At 40.6% G+C, this 17,415-nt stretch overlaps 1 protein-coding gene across 2 annotated transcripts; it reads left to right on the forward strand.

The window, feature by feature from the left end:
• The first annotated feature begins 1,402 nt into the window (after positions 1-1,402).
• On the forward strand, positions 1,403-13,867 carry BCL10 (BCL10 immune signaling adaptor). 2 transcript variants are annotated; one of them, XM_049618483.1, is made up of 4 exons: positions 1,403-1,769; positions 8,311-8,409; positions 8,790-9,078; positions 11,760-13,867. In XM_049618483.1, exons 2-4 carry the CDS (start codon positions 8,407-8,409, stop codon positions 12,113-12,115), a joined length of 648 nt encoding a protein of 215 aa, XP_049474440.1. In that variant the 5' UTR covers positions 1,403-1,769; positions 8,311-8,406; the 3' UTR covers positions 12,116-13,867. The 2 variants fall into 2 exon arrangements, with proteins under 2 accessions (XP_049474440.1, XP_049474439.1); XM_049618482.1 differs by lacking the exon at positions 8,311-8,409 and having other exon boundaries at positions 1,410-1,769.
• The last annotated feature ends 3,548 nt before the right edge of the window (positions 13,868-17,415 follow it).

Here is a 17,415-nt window from a genome sequence, read left to right on the forward strand (position 1 = left end):
ATAATAAGATAACTTTACATATCATTTTTCAAGTGTCTATCTGGCCTGCCCCAAATCCATGTATGCTAGAATTAAACTCCAGGAAAAAAAGAATTTTTATCTATTTTGTTCATAGCTATTTCCCCAGGACCTAGAACAGTATGTGGCATATAGTTGACATTCAATAAATGTTTGTGAAATGAAAGCACAAATGGTTAAGTAAATTGGGTTATACCAAGATGTGGGAAGATTAAGCAATCAGATAAAATTGTACCCTACTGTGTAACAATATAGAAAAGGACATATGATGTAACCTAACTGTTAAAAGCTTATGATGCAATGTTATGTGATCAAAACTACATTGATATGGGTTTGGCAACATTGTTCTTTTCTGGTTCTTTTGTTTCCCTTCCCTTAGAGTTTTCAAGAGATGCCTGACTAGCTGTCTCAGTGGGTGGAGTATGGGACTCTCCATCTTGGTTTGTGCGTTTCAGCCTCATGCTGGATGTAGAGTTTACTTAAAAAAGAAAAAAAAAAAATGTTGGAGTTCCCAAGCTTGCCTTTGGTCCTCTTGTCATTTCTATCTACCCTCACCACTTCAAATAGCTTATTTAGCATGTCGTCCAAACCACCGTCTCGGGCCCAGGCTGTCTTCAGCTTACCCACATTATTCATTACTCATGTTGTTTCGTATACACCTCTATTGGTAGTTAGATACCATTCTGGGAATAGCTATCAGTCTGTTGCATAAAAATAAGATAACTCTTCCAGGATAAGATGACCAGAACATGTTACTAAGAACTCAATAAATGAGTAATACAAGATAGTAATAAATTTTAGAGTTCATACTGTGTGCCAAGTACCTCTAAGAACTTCACATATATAGTATCATTTAATTCTCACAGCAGCCCTGTGAGAGGTGTAAGGTAGACATGTCTTTGTTATACAGATGAGTAAATAAGGAAATAGGATTATAAAAAACAGTAACCAAAAAGTATGCAGACGTTAAATTAAGTATTAAAGCGGGGGAGGCGGATTATGAGTGTTTTTGTCTTTCAAAAAAGTTCTTTAACATTGTAGTTAAGCTGCGTCTGTGTGTATTGTGTATGCGTATGCGCGCGAATCTGTATGCGACCAAATAAATTAACTACTTTAGTGGGCAAACACAGCAACCGGATATTGTAGGGCAGGGTCTGGGAAAAAGGGAGGAACCCAGAGGTGCAAACAGGTCGAGCCCGCCTCCACCAGTGCGCAGCCTGCCCAGGCGGGGGCGGGCGGCAGGAGGAGCAACGGGCCCCACCCACGGAAACGAGTCCTTACCGGGAGGCCAACCGGCCTCTCCTTGCAAATAGAGTGCGAGGGCTGTGGGCGGAGCCACGCCTGAAAGGATCCAGGGGCACCGATTGGCTGACGCAGAGATGGGGCGGGCTCTAAGGCTGGCCCAGCCTCGCGGAGGGGAGGGACCTGCGCGCGAATCTCCTGGAGAGGAAGGAACCCGGCGCTAAGCGCGCTTTGAAACGTAAAAGTCTACAGCGCCCTGGGCCCTAGAGGCGGAGCCGGAAGCTCTACGGTTTCAGCTCTGAGCCCCTCTGTTTTCGAAGGGGTAGCCCTCTTCCTCTAGCCCGGGGCTGCCTCCCCTCCTCCCCCTTCACCCGGAGGCCGAAGCCCCCAGCCTGGCCTGGCGGTGCTGCGGCAGCTCCCGGACCCGGAAGAAGCATTAACTCGTCTCCGCCATGGAGCCCACCGCGCCGTCCCTCACCGAGGAGGACTTGACAGAAGTGAAGAAGGACGTGAGTAGCATAACCTGGTCCAGATGCCGCCGAGGGCCGGGGGTCGAGGGGGGGCAGGGGCAGGCTGCGGCCCGGCGGGCAAGGAAAGCGGAAACCCGGAGTGGGAGTCCGAGTCGGAAAAGAGCCTGCGGGTCAGAGAAGCGGAAGGTCCAGACACCGCAGGACTGCTGGGAGCCCTACATCCGAGGGCCTTGGTGGAAGTGATCCCCCGTGACCTGTTAATCTACGTTTTAAATCGCTAAAAGCAGGGCTTGGGTTTCTGAAACCTTGTCCAGTGGAGCGTTTCTTCGCAGTCAGCTGTTTGCCCACTCTTCACTCTTCCTCTCGTGTTTTTTTTTTACCCCCGCTGTACTTTGGAGCTGCGTTGTTGGGAATCGACTGCCCAGGTTCATCCTTGAGTCAGACTCCTTAGGCCGTTGGCTCAACCTGGAGCAAAGTCAGTTAAAGGATCCCAAAGCAAATATGTGAAACTCTTTTATAAAGGGGGTTGGGGGAAGCTCAACAGCTGAAAGCACAACCTGGAATTCCCCTAGTAGGCAAACGCCCACATATTTAAATTGAGGGGGGGGCGGTGTAGTCGAAAATTAATATACAGGTAAATGCTGAAAATACTCAGTACCTAAATTAGTCTCTTTTGCTTGGATGTTGCAGAACTGCACACATCTTAATACTTATTTGCAAAGAATGACTTTGTTAAGGTATTTCTTGTTCTCTTTTGCTTTTAATTGTTTTGCCATGTGAGACCTATAGGAGTACCACTAAAATACTTTACATAATTTCAAATTAAAAACAGAAACTCAAAAAAAAAAAAACCTGCCAAAACAGAAACTCAACAGAAAATGAGTTCTGGTTTAACACTGCAGTAGGTATACAGAATCATCTTTGTGAACTGGACAAAACAGCTTTTTAAACGTTAATCTACCTTAAATTCTTCCCCTTTCCCTCCCTTGAAAGGTTTATTACACTGAATTCGCAATTACAATTGGTATGACTCATCAGTAGAAGGAAACTGGCTATGACTGGGATTTGTGCCTTAGGTTCCTCATTCAGATATTTAATGGAGCACTTACTGTATGGATAAAGTACTGTTCTTGGGCCTGGAAAGAAAAGAAAAAAAAGGACAGTCAGGCCTCTGCTTTACATTCTATTTGAGATAAGACTGGGACATTGATAACTACTGTACAATACCTGAATGTTTTATATAAAATTTGTGCCAGTAAAAACAGGAATGTCAAGAACTAAGCCTTCAGTGTTCCAGGTTTTTTTGTCACACACTTTGCAGTGTTTCCATTTAATCTTTACAGCAGCCTCTGAGGGAAATAATTATCGTCCCCAATTTACAGCTGATTAAAAAAAAAAAAAAAGGGTTGTGAGAGGTTAGGAGTGGGCATAAATATAAAACCTGTACACAATCACAGATATGAGGAGTGTCTCCCAGGTCTTTATTCATTTTTTTCCTATCAGTTCATTGATACTATCCATCTCCATGATTTCAATTTATATCTATATCAGAAATTCATAACCTTGAGGAATCATGAATGGGTTTCGGGAAGTCTATTAAAAAAAAAAGTATATGCATATTTCTTTCTTAGAAATTTTTTTCATGCTATTTTCAAAACGGTTGATGACTTCAGAAGGTTTTAAAATTATCATACACAGGGGTGCCTGGATGGCTCAGTTGGTTAAACATCCGACTTTGGCTCAGGTCATGATCTCATAGTTTGTGAGTTCCAGCCCCACGTCGGGATCCATGCTGACAGCTCAGAGCCTGGAGCCTGCTTCAGATTCTGTCTCTCTCTCTGTGTCTCGATAATAAACATTTAAAAATTAAAAAAAAATAAAATTATCATACACATATTTGGACTTCCTTATCTGTCAGCTTTAGGTGCTTATTTCCAAATATCTGCTGGAAATCCACTTCTTTTTTCTGCACACTCAAAAACTGAACTTTTTATTATCCCTTCCCCAAAGCTGCTTGCTGTCCCTGCTGTATTCTCTGTCTTGATGGATAGTGTACCACCACCCATCCTCCTGGAAAATCCCACTTTTTCACTGTGCTCCTTCCATCCCCACCTCCTGCCCCCATCTAGTTCTTTACCTCATCTTCTTGGTTGAATTTAGTTCTGTTTCATAAATATGGATTACATGCTGCTGTGAAGCAGGCGTGATTCTAACAATTCAAAAATTAAAAACTAAGACACAGTCCCAATTTGAAAAGCTTGATTTCTTGGAAGGAGGGAGACAGACATAAAACGATAATCTCCAATTACAGGATAAGTTCAATGTATTTTACATTCATCTATAACACTACTTGACATTCTGATAAGTGCAAGATATACAGAGTTGAACAAAACATACCTGGTTTTTGCCTGCTTCAAACATACAGGTCGTCAGGGTTGAAAACTAATAAATATATGATTACAAATTAAGCTAAGTACTATGAAGGAGACAGGTGTTGAGACAATAGCAGGGAATCTACTTGCAATAGGATGGTCAGGGAAGATTAGATTTAAATTGGCTGCTGAAGAATATGACAGAACTGGGGGAATAATTCTATTCTAGGCAGAATAGAATTTGCAAAAGACCTAAAGCAAGCAAGACCTTGATGACTTGGGGAAATTGGAAGAAGGCAGAAGGCAGCAGGTGCCCTGAGGTGAAGTTAGAAAGGTGGGCTAGAGCTAGATCATAAAGGGTCTTAGAGACGGTAATAAAGTGTTAGGATTTTTTCCCCAAGTATAGTAGGGACCTATTGAAGAATTATATTTTTAGTCTCCTTGCATATTGTATGAACTGAGGAGAGCAGAAGTGAGAAGAGGAAAACCAGTGCGGAGATTCTTAGAATTTATATAGTTGAGAGCTAATGGGTGATTTGGATCAGGGTGAAAGCAGGGGAAATGGATGGAAGAAGGGAATTCCAGATGGATTTTTGAAGTAGAAATGATATCACTTGGTGATAGATTTAGTTGAGAAAGAGTGGAATTAGATTGGTAAGTGAAAATGTCAAATCAGTTATTAGACCTACAAGTCTGAAGATCAGAAAGGAGATCTGAGCTAGAACTATAAATGTGGGATTGAATGAGTTCACCTAGGAAGTTGAGAGCTGGAAGGGAAAAGGGAGATCATAGGGGAGTTTTACAAAGTGAAAGGTTACAGCCACAGAGATGAGAATGAAGCCAGGAGAGTGTGGTATTCCTCTAAAACAAGAAAAGAGTAGTTTAAGGAGGGAGTGGTCAACTGTGTCCACTCTATTGAGAAGTAAGATGAAGACTGGCAAGTATCAGATTTGACAGGAGGTTACTGTAGCTGAGAAGAGTAGTGAGACAGAGTGGAAATGAATTGTGGAGTCCTGCTATATAGAAAAGTGAAATATATGCACAGGATGCTACAAGGACAGAGGAGAGGGGTGCCTAACTCCGTCTAGGGAGTTTAAGCAAAGCTTCCCAAAGGAGATGCCCACTGTGCTCAGTCTTAAAGGATAAATGCAGACTTTGGGTATGAGAGGAGAAAACAAGACAAAGGTAAAAACACAATGAACTGTAGAGTGATAAACAGCAATTTTAGGTAGAATATGATGTACCAGGACACATGGAGGTGGTGATAGATTAAGCTGGAGAGGTAGGCAGGATCCATACTATGAATTGCCCTGTCTGCCATTATCAAACAGCTATTACTTATTGAGTACTTACTGTGTATCGGGAACTGTGTCAAGCCTTCATATTCACTTAGTCCTTCTGAAGGTATCACTATTTTTTCAGTAAGGAACCCAAAGCTTAGAGGGGTTAAATAACTTACCCCAGCTCTTACAGGAGTATATGGCAGATTTAAGATCCGAACTGAAGTTGGCCTGATCCAGAGCCAAACTCGACCTCTCCACTGTTCTGCCATAGTTGAGGAACTTCATCTTTTAAGTTGGTGGAACACACTATTTTAAATTTTTACAAAATTCACTGACAGTATTTCAATATTAGTAAAATTCATACGGTACTTTTTTTCTTGAAAAACTGGAAGATCTAATAGATGTGTGAAGGAGAAACTTGAGCGGGAGGAAAGAACTAGGAGGTACAGCTAGGTGTCTATTCTTAATAGTCCATGCAGCATATGATAAAGACCTGAACTAAGGCAATGCTTATAATAGAGATGAAGTGAAGGGGCAGACTCAATAAAAATAAGGAGTAAATTGGCAGGACTTGGTGGATGGGTGATCAGAAACAGCAAGTGAGTGAAAGACAGGAAGTCAAGGATGAGTTGTAGGTTTATTGTATGATTGGATGGGTGGTGGTATTCCCAAATTAGTTAAGAATATCAGAGGAGGAGCACCTAGCTGGTTCACTTGATTAAACATCAGACTCTTGATCTCAGCTCAGGTCTTGATCTCAGGGTTGTCAGTTCAAGCCCCACTTTACAGTCCACACTGGGAGTGGAGCCTACTTAAAAAACAAAAAAAGAATATCAGAGAAAAGGGACAGGCAGAGGTAATAAATTTGGTTTGGGACATGTTGAATTTGAAGTACCTTTGGAGGGGCGCCTGGGTGGCTCAGTCAGTTAAGCGTCCGACTTCAGCTCAGGTCATGATCTCATGGGTGGTGGGTTCGAGCCCCGCGTCCGGCTCTGTGCTGACAGCTCAGAGCCTGGAGCCTGTTTCAGATTCTGTGTCTCCCTCTCTCTCTGCCTGTCCCCCACTCGCGCTCTGTCTCCCTCCGTCTCAAAAATAAATAAACATTAAAAAAAATTTTTTTTTAAAAATGAAGTACCTTTGGAATGTCCAAGTACCTTTGGAAAGTCTTGATTGCATATACAAATTTGGGAATGATCAGCATCTAAGTGGTAAAAATGACAGCAGATGGAGTTTTTCAAGTTCAGCTTTTTTTAAAAAATTTTTTTAAATGTTTTTATTTATTTTTGAGACAGAGAGAGGCAGAGCATGAGCAGGGAAGGGGCAGAGAGAGAGGGAGACACGGAATCCGAAGCAGGCTCCAGGCTCTGAGCTGTCCTCACAGAGCCCGATGCGGGGCTCGAACTCACAAACTGCGAGATCATGACCTGAGCTGAAGTCAGACGCTCAACCGACTGAGCCACCCAGGGGCCCCTTTAATTTATTTTTTTTAAGTTTGTTTGAGAGACGATGCGGACACCAGTGGGGGAGGGGCAGAGAGAGAGGAAGGGAATCCCAAGCAGGCTCCACTCTGACAGCACAACTGTGATAGTGCAGCTTTATCTCTTGGATCATGAGCTCAGACCTGAGCCGAAATCAAGAGTCAGTCACTTAACCAACTGAGCCACCCACGTGCCCCTCGAGGAGTTCAGCTTTTAAATCTATTGTCTCCATCCCCACAGCTTAAATTCATACACTCAACATAGCTTATGTAAAATATGGCAGCAATCTTCTTATGGGTCTCCCAATTTTTGCTCCCCCCAACCCCCAGTCCTCTGCAGAAGTTTTTTTATTGCTTCTGATTTATAAACCTTTGATGACTCTTTTGGCTACAGGGAGATGTATTTTCCTCAACATGTTATAACAGTTCTTCCCTAATCCAACCTGTTTTCCTTTCCAGCTTCATTTCTCACCACCCTCACATGCACCCCTCATCCCAACTACCCTAGTCTTGTTAGTGTTTCCCTCTGTGCACCTTCATGCTACAAGTATAGCCTCTGTAAACTTCCCAGGTCTAGAGGTACAGTTAGTTGCTTACTCTGTGCTTCCCCAGTACTTGTGGGTTTTTTGTTTTGTTTTTTTCTTTTTAATTCTGGGTCTTTTCACATTGTTTTATAATTACTGGCTTGAATTTATTATGTATTCTCCCAACTAGACGATGTGCCCTTTGCATGCAGGATCCAAGCCTTGTTCATCTTTGTATGCTCAGCACATAGCATAGTAGGTATCTAGATATACGAAATGTTTGTTGTGTGAATACATAAATGAATGTGGGAATTCAGTGGCCTGAGAACTATAGGAACCCTTCACCTAGCTTGCTTTCCTGCCACCATGTACTAGGTAGGGTATTTCTAAGATCTTCCATTCCCTGTAGCTCATCATGATACCTGTGAGTCCATTTAGTCATCACTGTCTTCATCACTAACATTTATTGACCACTTACTATTTACCAGGTACCTTTCTAAGTATTTTACATATATTTATTTCTCATAATATTCTGATGAGGAAACTGAGGCACTGAGGAGTTAACTTACCCAAGATCACATATCTAGTAAATGAAGGAGCTAGAGTATAGTCAGCAGAATCAAATTATTAATGCTATTTATTGGGACCCACATCAGTTTTCTGCTAATTAAATTTCCTGAGGCACTTCTCAGATCTAGGTCTGTTTTCTGTGATTTCCTTTTCATTTCTTTAATTCCTTCCAACATTCACTATTTCTTTAGCGTTTGCCTCCCCACCCCCACCCCTTCTGCTTTCCTCCTCCCAACTGACTCACTGAGTTAGTCTTTCCAACTGACTCCAAAGATAGATACATTATGGGTCCTTTTAGTGCAGGGTTTCTGTTGTTATTATTATTATTGTTACTGTTATTTTGTTTTACTCTAGGAAAATGGAAAATTAACAAACACGAGAAAGTTATAAATTATGAGACCTCACTAAGCTCTCCTCTTTGGTCCTGACTAATCTGGGATTCCTTGTTAAATGGTAACTAAAATGTATGGAAGCCTCTGCTCTCATCTGTACCCCTGAAGGTGGAGGCGCGCAGCAGACCTCCCTACTTCCACGACCCAGGCCCTCTAGATTCACCCCCTCCTCATAATAACCTGGTCTCGGTGTGTAGGTGTGAAGATGTGATTAAACCAGCATAGAAACTGAGCAATGTTTAGTCTAGGACCTACTTCTGTCCACTTGGCCGTTTGTCTTAATAACATAGATCTTAGTAGGCCTGAGCTTCTTGACTTCAGTACGTTTTCTCCCACCAGTTAAGATTCTAATAATAGTCACCTAATAATCAGTCACCTATGTGATTTCCTCTGGTGTTTAAAAAAAAACAAAAACACTGAAGCATGGTTTGTATCTTTTAGGCTTTAGAAAATTTACGTGTATACCTGTGTGAGAAAATCATAGCTGAGAGACATTTTGATCATCTACGTGCAAAAAAAATACTCAGTAGAGAAGACACTGAAGAAATTTCTTGCCGAACATCAAGTAGAAAAAGGGCTGGAAAATTACTAGACTACTTACAAGAAAACCCCAAAGGACTAGATACGCTGGTTGAATCTATTCGGCGAGAAAAAACACAGAACTTCCTGATTCAGAAGATTACAGATGAAGTGCTGAAACTTAGAAATATAAAACTAGAACATCTGAAAGGTAAACTATTTTAAGTGGCCAAGAATTCATTTAAATGTGACAATGCTTTCATTTATTTTTCATGTTTATTGATTTTTAAAATTTTGTTTTTGCTATTTATTTACTTTTGAAAGAGAGAGAATGTGAGTGAGCGAGGGGCAGAGAGAGAGGGAGAAAGCGAGAATCCCATGAGGTGCAGTTAGAAAGAGGAAGAGAGAGCATAGGGCCCGGAGCAGGGCTTGAGCTCACCTGGTGCGGGGCTCGAACTCATAAACTGTAAGACCATGACCTGAGCTGAAGTCAGATGCTTAACCAACTGAGCTACCCAGGTGCCCCTGACAGTGCTTTTAAAAGTAAAATACAGAGGTTCGAGGCTGGCTCAGTCAGTAGAGCACGTGACTCTTAATTTCAGAGATGTGAGTTCAAGCCCCACATTGGGTGTGGAGCCTACTTAAAAAAATTTTTTTTTTTTTTGGGGGGGGGACAGAGAGAGACAGAGCATGAACGGGGGAGGGGCAGAGAGAGAGGGAGACACAGAATCGGAAACAGGCTCCAGGCTCCGAGCCATCAGCCCAGAGCCTGACGCGGGGCTCGAACCCACGGACCGCGAGATCGTGACCTGGCTGAAGTCGGACGCTTAACCGACTGCGCCAGCCAGGCGCCCCTAAAATTTAAAAAAAAAAATTTTTTTTTTTTTGAAAAATACAAAACAAAAAACCCAGAAATGATCATTTTGTTTTTATTCAAAAAGTTTCAGCTTCAGAATTACATTTGATTTACATTGTTTTTACCTTTTATCATGTCATTTCACTGGAAAAGTGGACGACTATCACTCAGTGTTCTGAGTGTAATGAAATCTGTGTTCTAACTGTAATGAAATCCCGGTATACACAGCAGTTGGTTTCTGAAGTCAGCAGAATGTCAGTTCAATCTATTCAAAAATAACCGCTGAAAATGCACATCACACACGAAGAACAATATATAGACGAAGTATTTTTATAGTAAGTCCAACTCTGATAGTTCTTGTTCCACCTGCTGATCACAGAATGAAGTGGGCGGCATGTTTATAAGAATCATGTTATAGAAGTTATCCGTAACTTTAAATACTAGAGTCACAGTCTGGCAAGACGGGAGGGGTGTGGGAATGGAGGTTGATTAACGGCTTAGCAAATTTCACCGCCCACGTCTCACCCTCACCCCGGAGTACACCCTGACCAATTGGAATACTTCATAGAATTGCCCGCACTGTTTAAATCCTCCTCTCCCCACAAACCCCATCTCTCTCTCTCTCTCTCTCTCTCCCCCCTTCTCTCTCTCTCTCTCTGTCTCTGTCTCTGTCTCTGTCTCTCTGTGCCTTTCTGCAGAGCACTTGAGATAAATGTGCATGTGATATAGCTCTACTCCAGCTCTTCTAGGCACTGGGGATACAGTAATGAGTAATTTAGGACTCTGCTCTTAAGAAACTCACAGTCTGTTAAGTCCATACTGGGACACACTGGAAGTCTTCCCTCCTGAGCACATTTAAGAAGATCATTTAGGGGCGCCTGGGTGGCTCAGGCAGTTGAGTGTCTGACTTCGGCTCAGGTCATGATCTCATAGTCTGTGAGTTCGAGCCCTGCATTGGACTCACTGCTGTTGGCACAAAGACTGCTTTGGATCCTCTGTCCCTCTCTCTCTCTGCCTCTCTCTGCCTCTCTCTCTCTCTCTCTCTCTCTCTCTCTCTCAAAAATAAATAAACATTAAAAAAGAGAAAGAAAGAAAAGAAAATTGTTTATATAGCATGGAACAGAAATGCTGAATGTATTGTGAAGCTGAAAAGCTAGTGGGGGAAAAAAATGACATGAATGTACTTTATAGACTTTGCAGATTTTCCATAAAATTTGTCAACTCAGGATGTTCTGTGCCTATAGACAGGTTAAATATTTGCTAAGCCGAACAGATAAAATTTGTTTGTGTTCATTCTTTCACCCTGAGGCTAATTGATACCTATACCCATTGGATATGGTAAAATTCTTTGATCAGAAGAGCCACTATCGTTTAAACTCTAAGGTTGGGAACCAGAACATTATTTAATGTGAAGAGATCTGGATTCTAGTTCTCACTTTCCCATGAAGTAGTTCTAGAATGCTGGGCATGACTTCACTCTTTGAGGCCTCTATTTTCTCATCTCTGATAGTGAGAAGCTATCCCAGGGGACCTCTAAAATTCCTTCTACTTCTAACACCCTATGACTCAGGAATCTATAATTGGTATTAACTCATAGAATTTTAGCATATGCCCTGTTTACAGTTTGTTTCTTACTGCGTTTGTGCCAGAATGCTAAAGAATACTAGTTGTGAAAGCTATTTCTTACTTTATGAAAAATTTTAGGGGCTACATAATTTTTTCCAGGTCATTCAGTAGTTAAGTATATGAGTACACAAATTAAATGTGATTTACAGCATGTCATTTAGCTTCTTTGAGATGACTTCCTTATCTAGGAAATAAAAAATAATGGTGTACTTCATGGTTGTTGGGAAAAGCAAATGAAACATGAAACGGATTATGACAGAATTTATAAACTGCTATTTAAATTTTTGGTTGTGTGGTAACCAGCTTGTAATCTTTCAAAACTTACAAGATGGCTGTGGGGTGGAGTTTCTTTTGTATGTTTGTTTTGTTTTAGTGACTTCTTCATTTACATCTGAATAATTTTATTGTAGGACTGAAATGTAGCAGCTGTGAGCCTTTTCCAGATGGCGCCACAAACAACTTCTATAGAACAAATTCAGATGAGAGTAATTTCTCTGAAAAACTGAGAGCATCCACTGTCATATACCATCCAGAAGGAGAATCCAGCACAGCCCCCTTTTTTTCTACGGAGTCTTCCTTGAATTTGCCTGTTCTAGAAGTGGGCAGAACTGACAATCCCACCTTCTCTTCAACTACGCTTCCCAGACCTGGGGACCCTGGGGCCCCCCCTTTGCCGCCGGAGCTGCAGTTAGAAGGAGGAGGAACTTGTGGAAACTCTAGTGAGATGTTTCTTCCCTTACGATCACGTGCTCTTTCGCGTCAGTGACTGAGATTACAGCCTTCTAATTTTTTTTAATGACAAAAAATATTTGAAAGGATATGAATCTTTTTATAGAATTGCTATAATGACTTAACATTTGATATGCGTCTTTTAAAATGCAATGGAAGCATACTTTGTAAATAGAGTCTTTTAGAATAAAAGAAGCGTACTGTTAGATAGCTAAAGAAAATCATGTTGATCATATAATTTTCAGTGTTTTCTGTCCTTTCCATTTTTGAGGTATCTTGAGTGTGTTCACATTTTTTATGTTTTAAGACTAACAGAGAACATTGCTCTATTTGAGAGTAGAGTCTCAGGCTGGGAATAATGTCTCAGTGCAGTTGTGCTAGAAATTTTCGAGGTCTAATAGTCCTTTCTAATTCTTCAGCAGTAAATTTTCAGATTAAGCTATTTCTGGATGGAATAAAGCCGATCACTGACAGGAAAACTGCCAAGTGTACTGAAAAGAATCTCTTTCCCACTCAGTTGGTCTTAGGGACACTTACAGAGTCCCCTTTTTTTTTTTTTTAATTTTTTTATTTTATTTTTGAGAGGGAGAGACAGAGCACCAGCAGGAGAGGGGCAGAGAGAGAGGGAGACACAGAATCAGAAGCAGGCTCCAGGCTCCGAGCTGTCAGCAGAGAGCTCGCCATTGGGCTCGAACTCACAAACCCGTGAGATCACAACCTGAGCCGAAGTCAGATGCTCAAATGACTGAGCCACCCAGGCACCCCACAGAGTCCCCTTCTAATGTGGGGTGACATCAGAGAGAAATGTTGAGGTTGGAGCCACCAAAGATCTCAATCTGCCAAAATACATTTCTTACTCACCTTACTAATAGTACCTTCTTAGGATTTTCACAGTCTTTGCTTATCATTTTAATTCCTACACAAAAATCTTGACAAAAGCCTGCTATTGCATATAATTTGATGAGATTTAAAAACATTTTTCTGTGCTTTTCATTTGCTTTTAATGAAGACCACTGTACAAGTTGAAATAACTAGGACAAAGTGTGTGTGTGTGTGTGTGTGTGTGTGTGTGTGTGACAGTTCTGTCTTTAATATTGTTTGGAACAAGTGGCCATTAGCCTGATCTGTCTTTTTGTTACATAACAAAGTTTGACTAATTTTACACCTTTATAAATTTTATGCTGTCACTGTTTTTATTTAAATTATAATTCTATTTTCCTGGTTATATGTCTCATATATTTCCATTACTTTCAAAAAGCAGAGATGGAATATGCTATTAACAATAAAAGGTTTTAATTTGTAGTGCTGTTGTTTTGGAAGTTTCAAGTATTTCATTAGGAAATAAATACCTAAAATACTTTTTTATGTATGCCAATTTTTATACACACATTACTTCAGGTTGTGAGATCAAGTTGCATTTCTGGATAGACCAGTGAATTTATCAGTCATGAAGAAGATTGGCATATTGGCTTTAAAATTTTTTTCAAGCCTGGATGATTTTTGTAGTGTAACATTTTCTAAGGATTATAGGGAAACATCTCACCTTCAGCAAGGCATAAGAAAATAGTAACATTACATTTGAAGAAATCTCTTTAAAAAGCAGAAGCAGACTTTTCATTCATTAATGAAAATAAAAATTTGATATGTGGTTACTTTTTAAAATTTGAATAGAATTTACTCAGATCAAAAAAATTTGGATACGCTGTATCACCTACATTTATGGTTTATAACACTGAGTTTTCTTTCAGACTGTTAACTATACAGATAATAAAATTAATGTTTTAACAAACTTAGCCTTTTGGGCTTTCTGAATCCTGTGATGTCAATTTTCTTTCCATCAGACACTGAAAACCACCTATTGCCAAAAATGTATAAATTAGAATGACAGATTGACAGGTTGATGAATGCAGCAATGACAAAGTTACTTTTTACAGATACCATATTATCACTTCATACAAAGACAACAATTCTGAGCTCACTTAATTTGTTTTTTAATTAGTAGCCTTTATTTTTTAGAGTGGTTTTAGATTTATAGAAAAATTGAGCAGAAAGCACATAATTCCCATATACCGCATCTTCCTCTGTTTTCCATTTTCACATCTTGCATTAGTGTGGTATAGTCATTAGAATTGATGAACTAGTTTTAAGACATTATTAATAGCTCACGTTAGGATTCACCCTGTGCTGTACAGTTCTATAGGCTTTGACAAACGCATAAAGTCATGTATCCGCCAGGATAATATCAGACTAGATTGTTTCACTGTCCTAAACATTTCCTGTGTTCCACTTACTCCTCTCTTCCTCTTCGCCCCCCCCTTCCAACCCTGGCAACTACTGATGCTTTTATTGCATCTCTGTTTTATTTTTTCCAGAATGTCACCTGGTGGGAATCACATAGCATGTAGCCTAAGTTTTCTCCATGTCTTTTCGTGGTGAGCACACTTTTGCATGAGGTAATTACGCATCTTTGGTCAACATGTTACTCTTGGTGCAAGGTCAGACACCGGCAGATTAGGAACAGGCTATGATAATGGCAATTTTTTTTTTTAAGTTTTTCGGTTCTGTTTGGGAGTTTTGGATTTATTTTGATACATTTTTTTACTTTAAGTAATTTATCAATCTTTTGTGCTTAGTGATTTTTGTCTCCTGTTTTAGAAATCTTTGCTTATCTTGGTGTCATGATGATATCCCGTTTTTTTCTGGAAACTTAGTTGTTTTAGTGTCACCCTTGGCTATATAATTCATTAAAAAATGATTTCTGTGTATGGTATAAGGTGGAAGTTAAGTCTTACAGGTACTGTCTTATTCCCTAAGCAATATAAAAGGGACAGAAAGTTCCAGGCTCTGGCCTTACCTTGTATCAGTGGATAAACATACCCACTTTTGACTTTGAGGAAAAAAAGCAAACCAAGAAGCAAATTAGTCTGTAGTTGTTCAGTGTAATCTCATGAAGGCTTTCTGAAAGCAGAGGTAAAGTAAACCCAGGATAAAGTAAATGAGTCAAAATCACACAGCTATTTAGGATTAAAATCCAGGACTGTTTGGCTCTACAGTCCATGGTCTTCCCACAATTCCACGCTCTTCATGAAAGGCAAAAGAAAAAAGTGTTTCAAGAAGGAGGCCTACCTTGTTAAAAGGTCAAGTAAGAAGCAGCTCTTGGACTTGATCACATAAGGGCTGTTGGTGGCTCTGATAACAGGGACTCATGTTAAACTGGGTACCCCAACTCCAGAGGCACTCAACAGTGAGCCGGTTTTAAAAGCCACAGGATAGGGGCGCCTGGGTGGCGCAGTCGGTTAAGCGTCCGACTTCAGCCAGGTCACGATCTCACGGTCCGTGAGTTCGAGCCCCGCGTCAGGCTCTGGGCTGATGGCTCCGAGCCTGGAGCCTGTTTCCGATGATTCTGTGTCTCCCTCTCTCTCTGCCCCTCCCCCGTTCATGCTCTGTCTCTCTCTGTCCCAGAAATAAATAAAAACAAAACAAAACAAAAAAAAAAAACGTTGAAAAATAAAAGCCACAGGATAAATGTGATAATCTTAGCGTTAGTTTTACTCGATAATAAGTAATTTTAAGTATTTTTTATATATTAAAATAAAAGCTGTATTAGGACTAGTATATAAAATTTGCATACATTTTCAAGATATTATACTGTATTTCCCCCAAATTTTATGCTCATGGGGTTCTGGGCCACACTGTATCAGCTTTACCTACAGAGGAGCTGGAGACAGGTCAGCCACGTAAGCAATCAACTGTCTATGTAGACTGAACCCTAATTAAAACTCTGGACACCAAGGCTTGGATGAGCCTCCTGGGTGGCAATAGGCCATGCATACCGTCACATATCTTTGCCGCAAGAAGTTAATACTGTCTCCACCTCAATGGGGTGAAGACATTGGAAGCCCTGTGTGTGGAAGTCTCCTGGACTCCACCCTATGTACCTCTTTCCTTGGCTGATTTTAATTTGTATCCTTTTGGTGCAATAAACCACAACCAAGAGTAAAACAGCTTTCAGTGAGTTTTGTGAGTCCTAGCAAAAACTTGCAATTGGTATCAAAAGTGAGGATGCATCAGGGAAATACAAATCAAAACCACACTGAGATAATACCACCTCACACTGGTCACAGTGACTAAAATTAACAACTCAGGAAACAACAGATGCTGGCGAGGATGTGGAGAAACGGGAACCCTCTTGCACTGTTGGTGGGAATGCAAACTGGTATAGCCACTCTGGAAAACAGTGTGGAGGTCCCTCAAAAAATTAAAAATAGAATTACCCTACAACCCAGCAATAGCACTACTAGGAATTTATCCAAAAGATACAGGAGTACTGATTTGTAGGGGCACATGTACCCCAATGTTTATAAGCAGCACTATCAACAATATCCAAATTATGCAAAGAGCCCAAATGTCCATAATGCATAAAGAAGATGTGGTATGTATATATATAATGGGATACTACTCGGTGATGAAAAAGAATTGAATCTTGCCATTTGCAACGACGTGGATGGAACTGGAGGGTATTTTGCTAAGTGAAATAAGTCCCTCAGGGAAAGATAGATACCATATGTTTTCACTCATATGTGGAATTTGAGAAATTTAACAAAAGAAAAATAAGTTACAAACAGGGAGGCAAACCATAAGAAACTCTTAAATACAGAAAACATACAGGGTTGATGGCGGGGTGCTGGGGGGTGGGCAGGAAAAATGGGTGATGGACATTGAGGAGGGCACATGTTGGGATGAGCACCAGATATTGTATGTGATGAATCATGGGAATCTACTCCCAAAGCTAAGACTACACTGTATACACTGTATGTTGGCTAACTTGACAATAAATTTTCTTTAAAAAAGTGAGGTTGGTTTTGGGTACCCCCAAACTTTGCACTTTAGGGCCATCATTTTCCTTTGTCAACACAGGTACTTGGATGGAAAATTTTGAGAAAACCCATCCAAAACTACACACTCATAAATTACTATATATTCCACATTATTTACTGATCAATGAAAGGCACTGAGCTGGGTATCAGGAATACAAAAATGCACAAAACGCAGTCCAGCTCCTCCTCTGGGAAGGAGTGAACAAGACAGACATAGCTCTGCCCTCTGGAGCCTACTTCCAGCAGGAACAGCAAGTTATGAATGTGTGTATCGTCTGAATGAGCAGGCATCCTTCCCCGGGTACTGTACACGTTCACAACCAACTTTTTCACTTTCATTTAGGTATCATTCCCTCTTAGATCACCAGGAGAAATAAAAGATTTCTAGTTTCAGTGGTGACTAGGTTATATCATTTACTAAGAGAGGGAACACAGGCAGAAACAAGTCATATGGAAAGAC

The sequence above is a fragment of the Panthera uncia genome (genome assembly GCF_023721935.1).
Source record: "Panthera uncia isolate 11264 chromosome C1 unlocalized genomic scaffold, Puncia_PCG_1.0 HiC_scaffold_4, whole genome shotgun sequence".
In the NCBI taxonomy this organism is placed as follows: Eukaryota; Metazoa; Chordata; class Mammalia; order Carnivora; family Felidae; genus Panthera; species Panthera uncia.